At 59.9% G+C, this 17,496-nt stretch overlaps 1 protein-coding gene across 1 annotated transcript; it reads left to right on the top strand.

Annotated features, from left to right (window-relative positions):
- Positions 1 to 1,224: 1,224 nt before the first annotated feature.
- On the top strand, positions 1,225 to 17,208 carry ZFHX2 (zinc finger homeobox 2; the record flags this gene model as incomplete). Its single annotated transcript, XM_082648811.1, has 11 exons — positions 1,225 to 1,392; positions 3,015 to 3,146; positions 4,634 to 6,729; positions 6,917 to 7,434; positions 7,990 to 8,230; positions 9,564 to 9,638; positions 10,065 to 10,123; positions 11,583 to 11,783; positions 12,213 to 12,339; positions 12,513 to 15,968; positions 16,229 to 17,208. Exons 3-11 carry the CDS (start codon positions 4,683 to 4,685, stop codon positions 17,206 to 17,208), a joined length of 7,704 nt encoding a protein of 2,567 aa, XP_082504937.1. The 5' UTR covers positions 1,225 to 1,392; positions 3,015 to 3,146; positions 4,634 to 4,682.
- Positions 17,209 to 17,496: the final 288 nt, after the last annotated feature.

Genomic DNA, 17,496 nt, shown 5'->3' on the forward strand with positions numbered 1-17,496 from the left:
GGAGCTGGGAGGAGAAAGCCAGTCTGTCCCTGCAGGCCTGTCCTCTCCTCGGTGATATTCCCTCCATAACCACTAGGGGGCAGTCGTGTCACTTTTCCACTCCAGCTCTGCCAGAGGTGGGAGGGGGCTCCAGCCCAGGGGAGTCCTGGTCTTGCTGGGGCTCCAGCTCCAGAGGAAGTGCCCCTGGCCAGCTTTGCCTCCAGTTCTACAGGCCCCACGGCCTGGCGCCTCCTCGGTGAGGGGCACATTCTTCCTTTGCTCAGGCCTCACTTCTTTGGTCCTTCCTTTGCCCTTGCTCCTTTGGCTCCTGTAATTCTCGGGTTCTGAAGTCTCAGAGTGTTGTCTTTTGCGGTCTCAGAGCCCGCCTTTGCAGCTTTCCACTTCACATCCAAGCCTTTCTGTCCCTCTCATAACGTCTTTCTTTGTAGCTCTCTGGGTCCTACTGTCTGTCCTGAAGCCTCCTGGTTCCCTGGCGTCTTCCTGTTCTAAGTACGGTACATTTCAAGAAGTAGGAATTCTTGTCCAGCTACTTACAGGGTGCTTTTCTGCCCACCTCCCATGGAAGAATATCTCAGTTCAGGGATTATGTTGATGGGGCAACAAGTCCCTAGCTGAGCTTTGAAAGAAGTAGCACTGCCATCCTTTCCTTCTCTCCTTGAGGAATAGCAAGGGACCTGGGTCTGGACAGAGGAAGAGGGCAATACCCCCCAAAAATCTCGTTTCCCCATAGCTTTCTCTCCATTTTCCCTTTCGCCTCACGCTGTGAGGGAAGGAAGCATTAGGGAGGGTGATGGAATGAAGGGGCAGCAAGGGAGCTCTGGAGGCTGAGGGCCATTTTGGAGCCAGATGATTCATCTTAGGGGATGACTACACCCTCAGAACTCTCCACCCTCCCCTGGCTCCAGGCCTGCCTCCTCCCATCCCCCTCGGTGGCAGCAGCCTTGTAATTTAAAGCTCTTTCTGTCGCCTCTAATGTGATCCTCTCGTTTTATTGACTCTCTCTGCCGTCTGTGGCGCCCCCTTCACATCAATCTCCGCTCTAATCACACCGCCACCACTGCCTGCTCTGTCTCCCCTAACCCCTCTCCTCGCGGGCCCCCGGCCCTCGCCTCTACCCAGGTCCTTCCTTTTGACTATCCCCCCACCTCCACCCTACACCCGATCCGCCCTCTTCCTCCTTCCCTCCTCCACACGCAGGAATGCCAGGGCCTTTAAGGGCTTGCCTTCTCCCTTTCCCCACGTCTAAGGTGTACCCTGAGGGAGAGGAGATGCCCTTAAGGAAAGCCTGGAACCACAGGAAGAATGACAGTGGTCTGAGGGAGAATATGACTCTGGGCCTGGTCGTGGTGCGTGGGAACCTGTCTCCAGAAAGAGATGAAAACTGAGGTCAAGGTAGGAAGGGCAGAGAAAGGGACACAGATTCAGAGAGGGACAGAAGAAAAGACTGAGGCGGAGGAAAATGGAAGGAGGGGGGGAAAGTGAAAAAATAATTGCTGCAGTTCAAGGTTTGTAATAAATAGTGGGTGATGAGAGAAGCACAGAGAAGAGGGGAGGGGAGTTGGTGGCCGTGGGGGGAGCGGGAAGAGAGGCACTGAGGCAGAGATAAATTTGCAATTGAAATTCTTTCCTGTAGAGGGGGAGGGGAGGGGGAGGGGGGGAAAGAGATTTGCAATTTTAAACAGCTTCAGACCTACCCTCCCTCCGCTGATCCAGGTCTCAGCCACTAGCTAGCCCAAAGCTAAGCTCCTTTGGTTTCTAGCTAGGAATCAGCTGTCTTTTTTCCAGTCCTGGGAAGTAAAAGCTTTGGAGAGAGGATTTGGGGCTTAGGTCTTCCTAGCCCTCCTCTGCAGTTTGATCTACAGTTGTGATTCGGGAGCCAGAGAGAAGTTGCTGACGGATGTGAGGTGGGCCAGCACGGGGAGAGCACCCACCAGGTTCAGCCCTCAGTGTCAGGGCCCAGGAGGGGCCGCTCTTGCCCGGTCTCAGTTCTTCCTACCAGGTGAGCCCCCATTATGGGGGTGACAGTGGAATGTCAGGCCCTCACACTCCAGCACATGTATCTCCCCACTTCCCCCGGCACCCCAAGGATTCCATAGGAAGAATACCTTTATCCCACAACTTCAGGGCTTCTGCTTTCTGGTTATGTAAGATAACTGCCTCCCCCCCCGCCCCGCCCCCCGTCCAATTCCTTTACTTCCCTGTTAGTTCTCCACCCACCTCGGCCCAGGTGCTGATTTGCATTTTCATTAGCATGCAGAGCCAGCCCCTCGCGGAGCGCCTTAATGGCTCCTCCTTCGACTTCACGCCTGGCTGGCCCCCCAGGAGGAGGAGGGAAGTGGGAATGGGGGCCTCCAGGCTGAGTGCGGCCAGACCAAGGACCCATTCCAAATCAGGGAATCTGAAGGTGAGGGTTAGAGGCTGCCCAAGGCGGGAGAGGCCACACCACTTCCTGGCAGCACTCTGGCCTGAGCGCTAAAGGTTTAATCGTTCGATATCTGCTGACAATTGAGAACTGAAGAGGAGTCAGGCCACCTGGGACACTGGGAGAAGCATGGGATGGTGAGGCATGGGGGAACTGGTGAGTTTGAGGGGAGACCAAGGTAAAAAAGTGGGTGGGGCTCGGTAATCCTGGTCAGCTGGAGGCAGCTCGGGAATCCTGACTTCTAGACTTCGGGAGGCTCATTTCGCCAGTACTGTGTCTGCGGGGCAGTCCGGGTAGATGGAGGAGCCCAGGCCACAGCTTTGGGGTCCAGCTCTGTGGCCGCCAGTCCTTTTCTAGTCTCACCGCCTTGGAGCTTGTGACAATCAGCTAATTCAGCCTCTCTTTCTTGGGTGCCTCACCCATAAAATAAGGTTGTCGTGAGATTAAATGAGATAATTGATTAAAGCAGTTAACACAGTGCCAGGGCCATGCTATACGTACCTTAATGTTATTACTGTTACTTTTTTTAATCCCTGGGGAGGAGGAGGGGTGCGGCTCATCTCACACAAGCCATTGTCTTTCAATTGGCCAGAAGCTCTTCCACCTGTGATGAGAGATGGCTATGGAACGCATCTGAGAGCAGCATGGTGTCTGCAGGCCAGAGGAAAGTCACTGTGGCCTCTCTGGCAAGAGGACCTTGACTTTGGGAAACTAACTCTTCAGGGTATGGAAAATCTGAGGGTCTTTCCCAGAGCTGATTTATTCAACAGACATGTATGGGTATGTGGCAAGCATCTTTCTCGGTACCAATGATAGGGCAACCAATAAAGCAGAGTTCCTGCGCCCATGGAACTTAGTTTCTAGAAGGGAGAAATAAGGAAACCAGGAAATATCAGGTAGTGATGAATCTCTGAAGAAAATACCCCTCCCCACCCCCCATCCCCCACCACCCACCACCACCACCACCACCACCACCACCCCCCCGCCCGCCGCCGGTTGTGTTAGCTTCTGTAGAGAGGCGAGGCCTGTTGGAAGAGGTGCTATTTAAGCAGACACCGAATGACAAGGAGCCACTGGGCAGAAGTCTGGGGGAAGAGCACTGCAGGCAGAGTAAACAGCTCGGGCAAGCTGCTAAGGTGGGAATGAACTTGGTGTGTTTGAGGAACCAAGAAGGTCAGTGGGCTGGAGTTAGCCAGCCAGGTGGGGTGGAGAGTATTAAAGATGTGTCAGAAGTAGGCAGGTGCCAGATCAAATAGGCCTTTTTTGTAGATCAGGGAGCAGAGTTTGGATTTTATTTACAGTGCAGTGAACTCACTGATGGGTTCTCAGCAGAATATAGTATGGTTTACATTTTGAAAGGTGATTATGATGCCTGAAATTTGCTTTAAAACAATACAGGAAAAGGGGAAGTGGGTGAGGATATAGATGAAACAAGATTGGCCATGAGTTAACAGCAAGGTCCTACTGTATAGTACAGGGAACTATATTCAATATCCCGTGATACACCATAATGGAAAAGAATATAAAGAAGAATGTCTCTGTGTGTGTAACTGAGTCACTTTGCTGTAAGCAGAGATTGCCACAAACTGCACTTCAATTAAAGAAAAAAAAAGATTGGCCCTGAGTTTGGAGACTGTTGAAGCTGGGTGATGAGTACAAACGGGTTCCTCATATTGTTTGGTCTATCTTTATGTATGTTTGGCATTTCTCATAATTGAGAATTAAATAAAAGATCATTCTGAGCGGAAGGAGGGGCAGTGGTGGAAGTGGAGGCCAATGTGGAGTCTGTTGCACTCGTTCAGGCAAGCGACAGTAATGGCTTGGGCCAGGCTGGTGCTGACGGAGACGTGGATGAATGGAAGGCGGAGACGCTCGCTTGAGAGAGTGCTGTCGAATTGCCTGCCTGTGGGTGAGAGGGAGGACACTTTGGGTTTCTAGCCTAAGCAACCAGATAAATGGTGGTACCAAGTTTTGAGATCGGGAAGATGGGAAGAAACAAGTTCAGGGCAGAAATAAAGAGTTCTGATTCTGGACATGTTCACTTTGAAGTCTGTTAGACGCTAAGGTAATGAAGCTTCAAGCTGGCAAATGGGTGCTTGAGTCCGGCGCTCAGGGAGGAGGGTGGGGCCGGAGGATCCGGAGAATCTACTGCCTGACTGGGTGTCTCCGCTGCCACCTCACAGCTCCGCTCTCTCCGTGTCTCCCCCACAGGGTCCTGGCTGTCACGCTGAAATGAACCCCCAGCTCTCCTCCGTCTGCCATGGCCACCCTTAACTCGTCCTCTACCGCTGGCACCACCCCCTCTCCTGGGCACAATGCCCCGTCCCCGCCTCCGGACACCTCCTCCCCCCGCACCCCCTCTGATCCTGTCACCAAAGATCCCCCTGCGGCCCCCTCCGCCTCTGAGAGCATGAGGTCCTCAGAGCCCGGGGGGCAGCCCCTGGAGCCAGGCTGTGGCCTCGTCCCACCAAAGGAGATAGGGGAGCCCCAAGAGGAGCCTGGCCGTGGTGGCTCCCCGCCAAAGGGCCTGGGGACGGAAGAGGGGGAGGGAGGAGGAGGGCTCCCTCCTGTGGACCTGAGCGACCACTTAGTCTTCACGGCTGGCGGTGAGGCCTGCCTAGTGGCCAAGCTGTCCCTGCCAGGTGGCAGCGAACTCCCGTTACCAAAGGGCTTCCCCTGGGGTGAGGCAGGCATCAAGGAAGAGCCCAGCCTGCCCCTCCTTGCCCACCCGCCCCCTGTACACCTCACTGCCCTTCACATCCAACATGGCTTTGACCCAATCCAAGGCTTTAGCTCTTCTGACCAAATTCTGTCCCACGATACCTCAGCGCCATCTCCGGCCACCTGTGAGGGAAGGGATGGAGCCTTCTGGAGCTACCAGCTGGCTCCAAACCCACCTGGAGATCCCAAAGATGGCCCCATGGGGAGCAGGGGAGGAGACCCCAGGGCACTCTTCTGGCTCTGCCTCCCGTGCCGCCTGGGCTTCGGCAGGCCCCAGGCCTTTGTGGGTCACACACAGTCTCACGGGGTGAAGCTAACCGCTGCTCAACACCAGGGCCTGCCAGGCAACCCAGCCGTGCTCCGGGAGGGGGACGAGGGCTGCGTGGCCCTCCTGAGCTTCCTGGAACCACAGCTGCCTGCTCACGCCCCTTTAGAAATACCCCTCGACAACAGCAGCACCGTGAACATGGAGACCCACGCGGCTCAGACCGAGGATGGCCCCGCCGCGGCCGAAGCCCAGGCCCCTGTCCTGCCCGTGGAAGAAGACATGGCCCTCAGCCCGCCCTCCCCGCTGACAACCCCAGCCGCCTGGAACCCCAGCCCAAGCCAAGCCAAAGAATCGCCGACGCTGGCAGGCGAGGCAGGGCCAGGTTGGTTCCCCGAGGGGCAAGAGGAGGATGGAGGGCTCTGCCCCTCGCTCAACCAAAGCTCACCCACCTCCAAGGACGGGGGCGTTCTCCCTGCCCCAGTGGGCTCCCCCGAAGACCCCGGTGACCCGCCCCAGCCCTATCGCCCAGCCGACGACTACACCCCGGCCCCTGCGGCCTTCCAGGGCCTCAGCCTGTCCAGCCACATGGCTCTGCTACACTCGCGCAACTCCTGCAAGACGCTCAAGTGTCCCAAGTGCAATTGGCACTACAAGTACCAGCAGACCCTGGATGTGCACATGCGGGAGAAGCACCCTGAGAGCAACAGTCACTGCAGCTACTGCAGCGCTGGGGGCGCCCACCCCCGCCTCGCCCGGGGGGAGAGCTACAACTGTGGCTACAAGCCCTACCGCTGCGACGTCTGCAACTACTCCACTACCACCAAGGGCAACCTCAGCATCCACATGCAGTCTGACAAGCACCTGGCCAACCTGCAGGGCTTCCAGGCGGGGCCGGTGGGGCAGGGGAGCCCCCAAGAGGCAGCGCTCCCGCCCCCCGCGGGGGACAAGGAGCCCAAGACCAAAGCGTCCTGGCAGTGCAAGGTGTGCAGCTACGAGACCAACATCTCCCGCAATCTGCGCATCCACATGACCTCCGAGAAGCACATGCAGAACGTCCTCATGCTGCACCAGGGGCTGCCGCTGGGGCTGCCGCCGGGGCTGCCGCCGGGGATGGTGGGGCCAGGCCCCCCTCCCCCAGCAGGGGCTGCCCCTGCCACCTCCCCTGACCTCTTCCAGTACTTCGGACCGCAGGCCCTAGGGCAGCCTCAGGCTCCCTTGCCTGGCCCCGGGCTGAGGCCAGACAAGCCCCTGGAAGCCCAGCTGCTTCTCAATGGCTTCCACCACCTCGGAGCACCTGCCCGCAAGTTCCCCACAGCTGGTAAGCTCCCTGGGTGTTCTCTTTTCCCTTCCTCGGGGCCAAACTCGGTTCCCTGCTTTCTCCCCAGGGCCAGCCCCGCCGCTTAAATAACCCCAGCTCCCTCAGCATCCACCCCTCCCATTCCCACACAGCAAGCTGACCCTTCCCTGTTCCTTCCGGGGGCTACTAACCTGTCTCTGTCCTGTAGCCCCCGGCAGCCCCTCCCCGGATGCCCACCTGCCTCAAAGTCAGCTTCTGGGCCCCTTGTCCGACGGGCTGCCTGCCTCGCCGCCCCCAGATGACAGCCCATCCCTGAAGGTGTTCCGATGCCTCGTGTGCCAGGCCTTCAGCACAGACAGCCTGGAGCTGCTGCTCTACCACTGCAGCGTGGGCCGGAGCCTCCCGGAGGCCGAGTGGAAGGAGGTAGCTGGTGACACCCACCGCTGCAAGCTCTGCTGCTATGGCACCCAGCTCAAGGCCAACTTCCAGCTTCACCTCAAGACCGACAAACATGCTCAGAAGTACCAGCTGGCGGCCCACCTGAGGGAGGGGGGCGGGGCCGTGGGCACCCCCTCCCCAGTGCCCCTGGGAGACGGGGCTCCTTATGGGTCTGTCCCCACCCTGCACCTGCGCTGCAACATCTGTGACTTTGAGTCCAACAGCAAGGAGAAGATGCAGCTGCACGCCCGGGGTGCGGCCCACGAAGAGAACATCCAGATCTATAAGGTGAGAGCAGGGCAGGAAGGGTCTGGGATTTGAAGGGCACAGCACAGAGCCTGAGGGGGAGAGGAGAAGGGGATGGGGCTGGAGCAAGGAGATGCAGAGTGGGAAGGTGATGCGAAAACCCAGGGGGGCGGGATTGGAGAAAAAAGGCCAGGGCACCAGGGGAAAAACTATTTGGAGACAGACGTGGAGAAAGACCAAAGGATGGTGGATTCTGACCAAGTGACTCCGGTACTTTATTCAACTTTTCTGGCGTTTGGGACTAGCGGGAGGGTTCTGTGTCTGCTCAGTCCATCTTGTCCCCAGAAGTTCAAGAGGATGGAACCAGATTCCATTCATATACTAGGAGGGAGTCCAGGATTGGTAGTAGGAAGAGGAGACGGTGGAGAAAAGGCAGTCACACTCAGGTGGCCAAAGGAAGGAAGAGGAGAGTCCAAGAGGGAGGAAGGGGTGTCGGGGTGCTGCTGGTCAGGCCCCCCGGGGAGGCAAAGGGGCCCCCAGGACCTGGGGGCGTCCATCTGTCCTTCTGTGCCTGAGCAGCCTCCCTCCCGTTTCCAGTTTCTGCTGGAGATGGAGGGGGCAGCGGCGGGGACGGAGCTGGGGCTGTTCTGCTGCCTGCTGTGCGCCTGGGAGACGCCCTCCCGCCTGGCTGTGCTGCAGCACCTGCGCGCCCCTGCCCACCGCGATGCCCAGGCCCAGCGGCGCCTGCAGCTGCTACAGAGCGGCCCCGCAGCCGACGAGGGGCTCTCAGCTCTTCAGAGCATCCTGAGCTTCAGCCACGGGCAGCTCCGGCCTCCCGGTGAGGAAGAGGGGACTGGAGAAGAAGAGGTGGGCGGGGAGGGCAGCGAGGGCGGGAGCTGGGGGCCCAGGAGAAAGTGGCACGGGGACGAGAAATGGGGCCGTGCACAGTTCAGAGCAAGCGGAAAGGTGCTGGGAAGGCTGCTGAAACTGGCTTTTAGGAACACTGGGGCAGCCGAGGGAAGTGGGGGACAAGAGGCTGTTGGAGGAGGAGGCAGAGAAGAGCAGGGATTTTGCTGGGTGGAGAGGTAGAGCAGGAAGGGAGGTGAGAAGGAACCACCCAGTTTTTCCGAGTGGTGACTGTGTGCTGGCAAAGCTTGGGGTGGGCGGGAGGCGGGGCGTGTGTGGGGTGTGGCAGCAGCTGGTCAGAAGGAGAGGAAGGGAGAAAAACAGAGATAGAATCAGCTTTGGGCTGGGCCAGGACTTGTCAGAAGGAGGTGGGAGCTGGGGGCATGGCCCGAAGGCAGCAGGATGGGAAGCCCTTGATGAGCTCCCCAGCCTCTTCCTGTCTCCTAGGAGGTCTTCAGTCCGAAGGCTGGGCTTAGGGTCCCCCTTAGGCAGCTGAGGTTGTACGAGAGAGACTGGGCAGAGCCCGCCAGGCACCATTGACCCAGAGGGTGCAGAAGAGCCTGGAAGGGGCTGTGAGAGCTGGGCACGGGTGTCCGGGCTTTGCAGAGGCTGGCGGTGGGCAAGGGTGAGGGCAGGGGCAGCAGGAACCAGGAACAGGCAGCATTGACTGGTGCTAATTGAATTGCCAATACACTGGCTGGAGTTAAGTGCCGGAGGGGCCCAGATCAATAGCTAACGATCCTGGAGCAGGACTGAATGGAGTTAAGGAACTTTAGCACTTTAATTAGGCCGCCACTGAAAATAAATTCCTACACATCTGTCAATTCTTGCTTGAGTGGTAATCTCCTCTCCCAGCTAGACCTGCCGCCTCCTGCTCGCTGCAGCGGCTTCCTTTCAACCTCACCTGCCCTCTTCGGCGCCCCTCACTCTACATTTCTGGGCTCCCTTCTTCCAGGATCAGTCATGACAGGGAGCTGAGTTTGGTCCTGTTTCTATCGCCTGCTGCTGGACCTGTTCCCTCATCTTTAATGACGGGGCTAGACTCACAGAGATGATTTCTTAGGCTCTACCAGTTCCAACACTGTAATTTCCCCCCTCATCCTCTGTATTTCTTTTTGGCGGCTTTTTGTCCTCTCCTGCCTATTGACTCATCTATCCATCTTCTCCCTTTACTGCCTGGCTGCTTGTCCTGCTTCTTCTGCCCTATGTCCTCCCTCCTCTGATGCTTCATCCTTTTAAATTGACTCTCTCTTCATCCTACACAGGGAAGGCTCCTGTCACCCCCTTAGCTGAGCCACCCACCCCTGAGAAAGAGGCCCAGAATAAGACAGAACAATTGGGTGAGTTGCTCATCTGATCCATTTCTTTCTCCATCCCTTGCCCTCCTCACCCCCCAGTCCTAATATTATACATTCTGAGATGCTCATGGGACCTTGCGGTAATCCAGACACCCAGCAAGGCCTCCTGTGCAGAAGGAGCTAAAGGGATCAAAAGAAAGGGCTCATCAGAGGAAAGGGAGGCGGAGCCACAGAAAGCTGGGTGCTTTTGCCCTCTGGCCATCGCGCTAACCCGGGCTCAGCCCTGCCAAGCTCCACTCCCTGTACTGAGCGCAGTTCTGTGCTTCCCTGCCCTTTCTCCCTTTCCCCAGAGCCCACCCCTACCTTGGAAGCCCTCTGCTACAAATCAGGTCATCTTAAGGGCCGGGGGTCTGCGAAAGGAAGAGGGAGGGGCTGTCAGAGTCTCTTAATCTCTCCTTTCATCTTCAGCTTCTGAAGAGGCAGAGAACAAGACTGGCCCTCCTGGAGACAGTGCCGGCCAGACCACGGTCAGAACCGGGGTAACTGGGAAGATCTTGGGGGAGGGTGTCTAATTTTACTGAGATCTGCTCATATCCTAAAGGCTGAACTTCTAATTAGTAGGTCTTTACAGACAAGAGATTTCAGACCAAAGGCAGATCTAATTTTATCATGCTTGTGACTTACGTCACTCCAAATACATTTCAGAAATTGCACCTAGGTCCAGTTACCGGATGTGAGCACCAGCTGAGCCGGCCCTGAGGGGTGGAGCACAGAGGGAGACAGAATGAAAAGAGAAAGGCAAAAATAAAACACTAGCTGCTGCCCAGCTCTTTATTCCTGTTGGGAGCAGAAAGATGTGAAGTTCATCTTCTACAGAGAACCCCGAGCCTGGGTGGAACTGCCCTGGCACCTCCTTCCTCAGGCTAGAGGAACTGACCCAGATGATCCACGCAGACAGGAAGCTCTGCAAGTCTCCGAGTGGCTGACCTAGGCAGGGCCCAAGAGTAGCTTAGCTCTGTGGCCTGAAAGGGTTCATTCTGAGGGGATTCCCAGCCTTTGGTCTTGAGGTGCCACCCTGTGCCTCCCAGCTCTCCAAACCGGACTGCAATATGCCATGTGTATCACGACTGCAAACTGCTGCAGTGACGGCTTATGTCCTCAGCTCCCCTGCCTCCTAACTCCTGTTCCAGCTATCTGCTCCCAGGGCTACGGGTGCGTTAAGATGAGCGTCCGAATACCTTTCCTTTACGGCCACCCCCTCCCTGACATGCGGGCCTGGACCAGTGGCACAGGCGACAGGAGAGGAAGTGCAGGCTGACAGAAATGCAGGCTGCAGGTCAGGCAGTCAGGTGACTGAGGCGGAAGTTGGGGGGCCTTCACGCCCCACCCTCTGGAGGTACGGGCGGGAATGCACCAACAGCGCCAGGCCAGAATTTTCCAGGGCCACTGGGGGAGCTGTGGTGTTTGTTTACATTAAAAAGGGAAGGGGAGAAAAAGGCAGGCAAAGAAAGTGGGAAGGAGGGAGAAAGAGCCGGCTTCCGAGCAGACAGGTAGGGAGCGCCCCGCTTAGTCCAGGGACCTTGGAGAAGCAGAGTGGCAGGGATTCAGGAGCCTCTGGGTCCAGGAAGTGCCAGAAGCAAGGGGAGCTATTTCACGGAGGAGCACAGGCAGGGTGGGGGCAGGTAAGAAAAGAAAACTAAATCAGAGGAGGTAGGTACAGGGCCGTCCTGTCGGCTGGAGAACGGAGTAGGGCAGCAGCGACAGGGGAAGAGAGAGGCCAGGATGGAGGGAGAGGGCAGGACAGAGAAGGCGGGCCAGCCGGGGCAGCCCAGCCTAGGCCTTTGTCCCCCTCCAAGTGAAGCGAGGGAGGAGCCAGCTTTCAGGACTGGGACTCCTCCTCCAGCAGGGGTAGGACCAGGCTGTGTCCGGGTGAGTGGTGAGTCCCGCCCCTCCCTGACACCTCCCCCCACCGCCTGTGTGCCCCAGGTGTTCTGCTGTCCATACTGCAGTTTCCTGAGCCCAGAGTCCGAGCAGGTGAGGGCGCACGCGCTCTCCCAGCACGCAGTGCAGCCCAAGTACCGGTGCCCTCTGTGCCAGGAGCAGCTGGTGGGCCGGCCTGCCCTGCACTTCCACCTCAGCCACCTGCACAACGTGGTGCCCGAGTGCGTTGAGAGGCTGCTGCTCGCGGTGAGTACGGGCTGGGGGGCAAGGCAGGAGGGGAGGCAGAGGCCGCGGTGTCCGGGCAGCTGTGTGTGCTGAGGGGAGCGGCTCTGCGTGGATCTGAAGGTGGAGTTTAGAGCTGGAGGGAACCTCAGAGCCAAAACCTGTCCAGAGCCTCTACTCGCTGGGGAGGAAGCGCCCTTGGGTCCTGAGAGGAGCTGTTCCACAGCAGGCACGGCTGCCGGACAGGACAGGCAGCAGCCCAGGCCCTCCCCTCCGTGGGGAAGGCAGAAGTTAGGTGGGAGGTTTGTCCACAGAGGAGGCTGGAGCTGGGCAGGTGGGAGGTTTGTCCACAGGGGAGGCTGGAGCTGGGCTGCGCACAGACACAGGTGCAGAGCTGGGGGGTCTGGGGTAGCGGGACGGTGGGGGAAGTCACTGGGATCTCTTCCATCGCAGGCCACAACTGTAGAGATGACCTTGACGACCAAAGTGCTGCCTAGGCCCACTCTAAGCCCTCTGGGGGACGGCCCAGAGCCCCCCGCTCCCGGGCCAGAGTCTGTGCCCAGCAGAGACCAAGCAGCAGGTAAGGAAAGGAGGGCAGACCTCCCAAGGTGGCAGGAAAGGGGACCTGGATTCCTCGGACCAAGAAGGTCTAAAGACAACTGAGGCAAGGATGAGTTGCCCTAGATATTGAGTGGGTGGGGTCTGACTTAGACAAGGTTCCCTTCTCACTGCGCCCCCTTCTCTCTCCCCTAGAAGGCCCTCACCTGACCCCGGAAGCCAGTCCCGAGCCTCTTCCTGAGCCTCCCCTGCCCTCAGCCGAGGCCCCAGACAAGCCCATGGGAAGCCCTGACCAGCCCCCTTCTCCAGCCCCGTCTCCAGCCCCTCGGCCCGATGCCCAAGCTGACGAGGTAGCTCCTCCACCCGCCACGGCTGAGGAGGAAGAGGGGGCTGGCGGGGAGCCCCGCCTGGCAGAGCCAGCTCCGGCTGACTCTCGCCACCCTCTGACCTATCGGAAGACCACCAACTTTGCCCTGGACAAGTTTCTCGACCCTGCCCGGCCCTACAAGTGCACTGTGTGTAAGGAGTCCTTCACGCAGAAGAACATCCTCCTGGTCCATTATAACTCGGTCTCCCACCTGCACAAGATGAAGAAGGCTGCCATTGACCCCTCCGGGCCTGCCCGCGGGGAAGCCGGGGCCGCGCCCGCCCCCGCCGCTGCCACAGACAAGCCCTTTAAGTGCACGGTCTGCCGCGTCTCGTACAACCAGAGCTCCACCCTGGAGATCCACATGCGCTCCGTCCTGCACCAGACTCGCTCGAGGGGAGCCAAGACGGATGCCAAGGCCGAGGGGCCAGAGCGCGGCCCAGAAGAGCCCAAGGAAGGCGAGACTGAGGGGGAGGTGGGCACTGAGAAGAAGGGCCCTGACCCTGGTGGCTTCGTGTCTGGTGGACTGCCCTTCCTGTCCCCTCCCCCACCTCCCCTGGACCTGCACCGATTCCCAGCCCCACTCTTCGCCCCACCAGTCCTGCCCTCCTTCCCTCTGGTGCCCGAGTCCCTGCTTAAGCTCCAGCAGCAGCAGCTGCTCCTGCCCTTCTACCTCCATGACCTCAAGGTAGGGCCCAAACTGGCACTGGCTGGGCCCGCGCCCCTGCTGTCCCTGCCGGCCGCCACCCCTCCTCCCCCGCCCCCTAAGGCCGAGCTGGCTGAGCGAGAGTGGGAGCGGCCACCGGCGGCAGAAGAGGGGAACGAGACGGCGCCCAGCTCACCCCCCCAGCCAACACCCAACGAGGCAGCCCGCACTGCAGCCAAAGCCCTTCTAGAAAACTTTGGCTTTGAGCTGGTGATCCAGTACAATGAGGGGAAGCAGGCTGTGCCCCCTCCCCCAACACCACCCCCACCCGAGGCCCTGGGGGGTGGGGACAAGCTGGCCTGCGGGGCCTGTGGGAAACTCTTCTCCAACATGCTCATCCTCAAGACACACGAGGAGCACGTGCACCGCCGCTTTCTGCCCTTTGAGGCCCTGAGCCGATATGCCGCTCAGTTTCGAAAGAGCTATGATAGCCTCTACCCACCCCCGGCAGGGTCCCCCAAGCCTCCCGATGGGCCTCTGGATTCACCTGCTCCCCACCTGGTCCCAGAGCCCGAGGCAGGGGGGGCCCGCCCCCCTGAGGAGCGAGGCCGGGCAGCAGGACGCTGGCCCCCAGAGGAGGAGGAAAGCTCCAGAGGGAATCTTCCTCCCCTGGTGCCTGCAGGCCGCCGCTTCTCCAGAACCAAGTTCACAGAGTTCCAGACCCAAGCCCTGCAGTCTTTCTTTGAGACCAGCGCCTACCCCAAGGACGGAGAGGTGGAGCGGCTCGCGAGTCTCTTGGGCCTGGCTAGCCGCGTGGTGGTGGTGTGGTTCCAGAACGCCCGCCAGAAGGCTCGCAGAAGCGCCGGCGACGGCGGGCCTGTGCCCAGCGGGGGAGGCACTGGGGGAGCCTCTGGCTGCCGGCGCTGCCGCGCCACCTTCTCCTGTGTGTTTGACTTGGTGCGGCACCTCAAGAAATGCTATGACGACCAGCATCCGGAAGAGGAGGAAGAGGCAGAGAGAGGGGAGGAGGAGGAAGACGCAGAGGAGGAAGATGCAGAGGAGGAACAGGGCCCAGAACCCCCAGCCGGGCCTGAGGGCCCATCACCAGAACCTCCAGACAGGGAAGAGCTGGGCCAAGCAGAGGCCACAAAGCCAGGAGGCAAAGAGCCTGAAGGGAGGGCCCCTCCCTCGCCCTCCCCCGTCCACGCCTGTGACCAGTGCGCCATGTCTTTCCCCAGCCAGGACCTCCTGACCAGTCACCGCCGGCTCCACTTCCTGCCACCTGTGCAGCCCAGCACTGCCCCCCCCCTCCTAGAGCTGCCCTTGCTGGTGTTCGGGGAGCGAAACCCTCCGGTGCCAGGCACTCCACCAGTGCCAGGACCACCCCTCAAACGGAAGCACGAGGACGGTAGCCTGTCACCCACGGGCAGCGAAGCAGGGGTGGGTGGGGAGGGTGAGCCCCCCAGGGATAAGCGCCTGCGCACCACCATCCTGCCCGAGCAGCTGGAGATCCTGTACCGCTGGTACATGCAGGACTCCAACCCGACGCGCAAGATGCTTGACTGCATCTCCGAGGAGGTGGGGCTCAAGAAGCGAGTGGTGCAGGTCTGGTTCCAGAACACCAGGGCCCGGGAGAGGAAGGGCCAGTTCCGAAGCACCCCCGGGGCAGTGCCCAGTCCGGCAGTCAAGGTCCCCATCACACCCAGCCCCACACCCTTCCCCAAGTTCAACCACTTGCTGGGCAAGGTGGATGATGGGGCTGGGAGGGAGGCCCCAAAGAGGGAAACACCCGCTTTTCCCTACCCCACGGTCACCCCTGCTGCTGGGCCTCTGCCTTTCCTGCCACCTGGGAAAGAGGCCCCCACTCTGACACCAGAGCCACCTCTACCTCTCCCACCGCCCCCTCCACCCAATGAGGATGAGGGCCCGGAGGAACCGTCTAAAGCTTCTCCAGAGAGTGAGGCTTGCAGTCCATCTGCAGGGGACTTAAGTGATTCGTCAGCTTCCAGCCTGGCTGAACCAGAGTCCCCTGGGACTGGAGGGACCAATGGGGGCCCAGGAGGTGGGGCTGGGGTCCCAGACGGAATGGGGCAGCGGCGCTACAGGACCCAGATGAGCAGTCTGCAGCTAAAGATCATGAAAGCCTGCTATGAAGCCTACCGCACCCCTACCATGCAGGAGTGTGAGGTGCTGGGGGAGGAGATTGGGCTGCCCAAGAGAGTCATCCAGGTCTGGTTCCAGAATGCTCGTGCCAAGGAGAAGAAGGCCAAGCTGCAGGGGGCAGCAGTCGGTGGGGCTGGGGGCAGCAGTGAGGGCCCCTCGGGAGCCCAGCGCACCGACTGCCCCTACTGTGACGTCAAGTATGACTTCTATGTCTCCTGCCGAGGCCACCTCTTTTCCCGCCAGCACCTGGCCAAGCTCAAGGAGGCAGTCCGAGTCCAGCTGAAGAGTGAAAGCAAGTGCTACGACTTGGCCCCAGCACCCGAGGTACCCCCCGCTCCCAAGGCTCCACCTGCCACCACACCTGCCTCTGTGCCCCTCGGCGCTGCCCCGGCTCTGCCTCGCCTGGCCCCGGTCCTCTTGTCCGGCCCAGCTCTGGCCCAGCCCCCGCTGGGCAGCTTAGCTCCTTTCAGCGCAGGTGAGTGAGAGGTTGGGAGAAGCTGGACCTCAGAGGGCATCTCCCTCTAATGAGGTGCCCTTCCTTTTCCTTCTTGACTCCTCCCATCTCCAGTCTCCTCCCTGGCCTCCCTGTGTTTCCAGCTGGTGGGGTAGAGAAGGGAGGAGAGGGAGCATGGAGGCCAGGCGGTGGGGACGCATGAGTACGTGGCTGGAGGTGGCCTCCAGCAGGAAGGATGGCAGCACCAGGAGGTGGCTAATCCGCACTCTTCATCTTCCTAGGCCCTGCAGCCTCCTCAGGCCTCCTTGGCCTCGCCACTTCGGTCCTGCCTGCTACCACAGTGGTCCAGACTGCTGGCCCAGGCTGCCCCTTACCTCAGAGACCTATGCCCGACCACACCAACACCTCCACAGTAGGCACCACTGACCCTGCCCCAGGCCCGCCTACTGAACCCTCTGGGGACAAGGTCTCCGGTGAGCGAAAGCCAGCTGCAGCCCCCGCCAACTCCTCTACCGATGCCCTCAAGAACCTCAAAGCATTGAAGGCCACTGTCCCAGCCCTGTTGGGGGGCCAGTTCCTGCCCTTCCCGTTGCCCTCTGCAGGGGGGGCCACGCCGCCAGCTGTCTTTGGCCCCCAGTTACAGGGGGCCTACTTCCAACAGCTCTATGGCATGAAGAAGGGACTGTTTCCCATGAACCCCGTGATACCTCAGACCCTCATCGGACTGCTCCCCAACGCCCTCCTCCAGCCACCGCCCCAGGCCCCCGAGCCCATAGCCACAGCGCCTCCGAAGCCGCCTGAACTGCCCGCTCCGGGGGAGGGGGAGGCCGGGGAGGCCGATGAGCTGCTGACAGGCAGCACGGGCATCTCCACCGTGGACGTGACCCACCGCTACCTTTGCCGCCAGTGCAAGATGGCATTTGACGGGGAGGCCCTGGCCACTGCTCACCAGAGATCCTTCTGCTTCTTTGGGCAGGGCTCTGGGGGTTCCATGCCCCCCCCACTGCGGGTGCCCATCTGCACCTACCACTGCCTGGCATGTGAGGTGCTGCTGAGTGGGCGAGAAGCCCTGGCCTCGCACCTGCGCTCCTCGGCCCACAGGCGCAAGGCGGCCCCGCCCCCAGGGGGCCCACCTGGCGCCGCCACCAACACCGCCACTGCCGCCACGGCTGCTGTGGCTTTTGCCAAAGAGGAAGCAAGATTACCTCACACGGACTCCAACCCAAAAACTACTACTACCTCTACACTTCTAGCTTTATAAACAGATAAACCAAGACACGGGGGCAGGGAGGGCCTCGGGGCTCCTCTTACCCCAAGGGGTGTCTGGTGGGAGCTCAAATCCCTAACCCTACCCTTGGCCCTGCCCACCCCCCTGGGAATCTCTCAGTTCCCACCCTCAGTGGGCTTCACACACCCCACCTCCAGCAGAGTCCTGCCTCCTCCTCCATCCCCAGACACACCGATCGTTCACAAATCCTTGCCCCTTGGTCTTCACGGCCAACACATCCATCTTGCCATCTCGATTATTCATTCACATCCACCCTGCCCA

The sequence above is a fragment of the Grampus griseus genome (assembly GCF_964374135.1).
Source record: "Grampus griseus genome assembly, chromosome: 2".
Taxonomy (NCBI): Eukaryota; Metazoa; Chordata; class Mammalia; order Artiodactyla; family Delphinidae; genus Grampus; species Grampus griseus.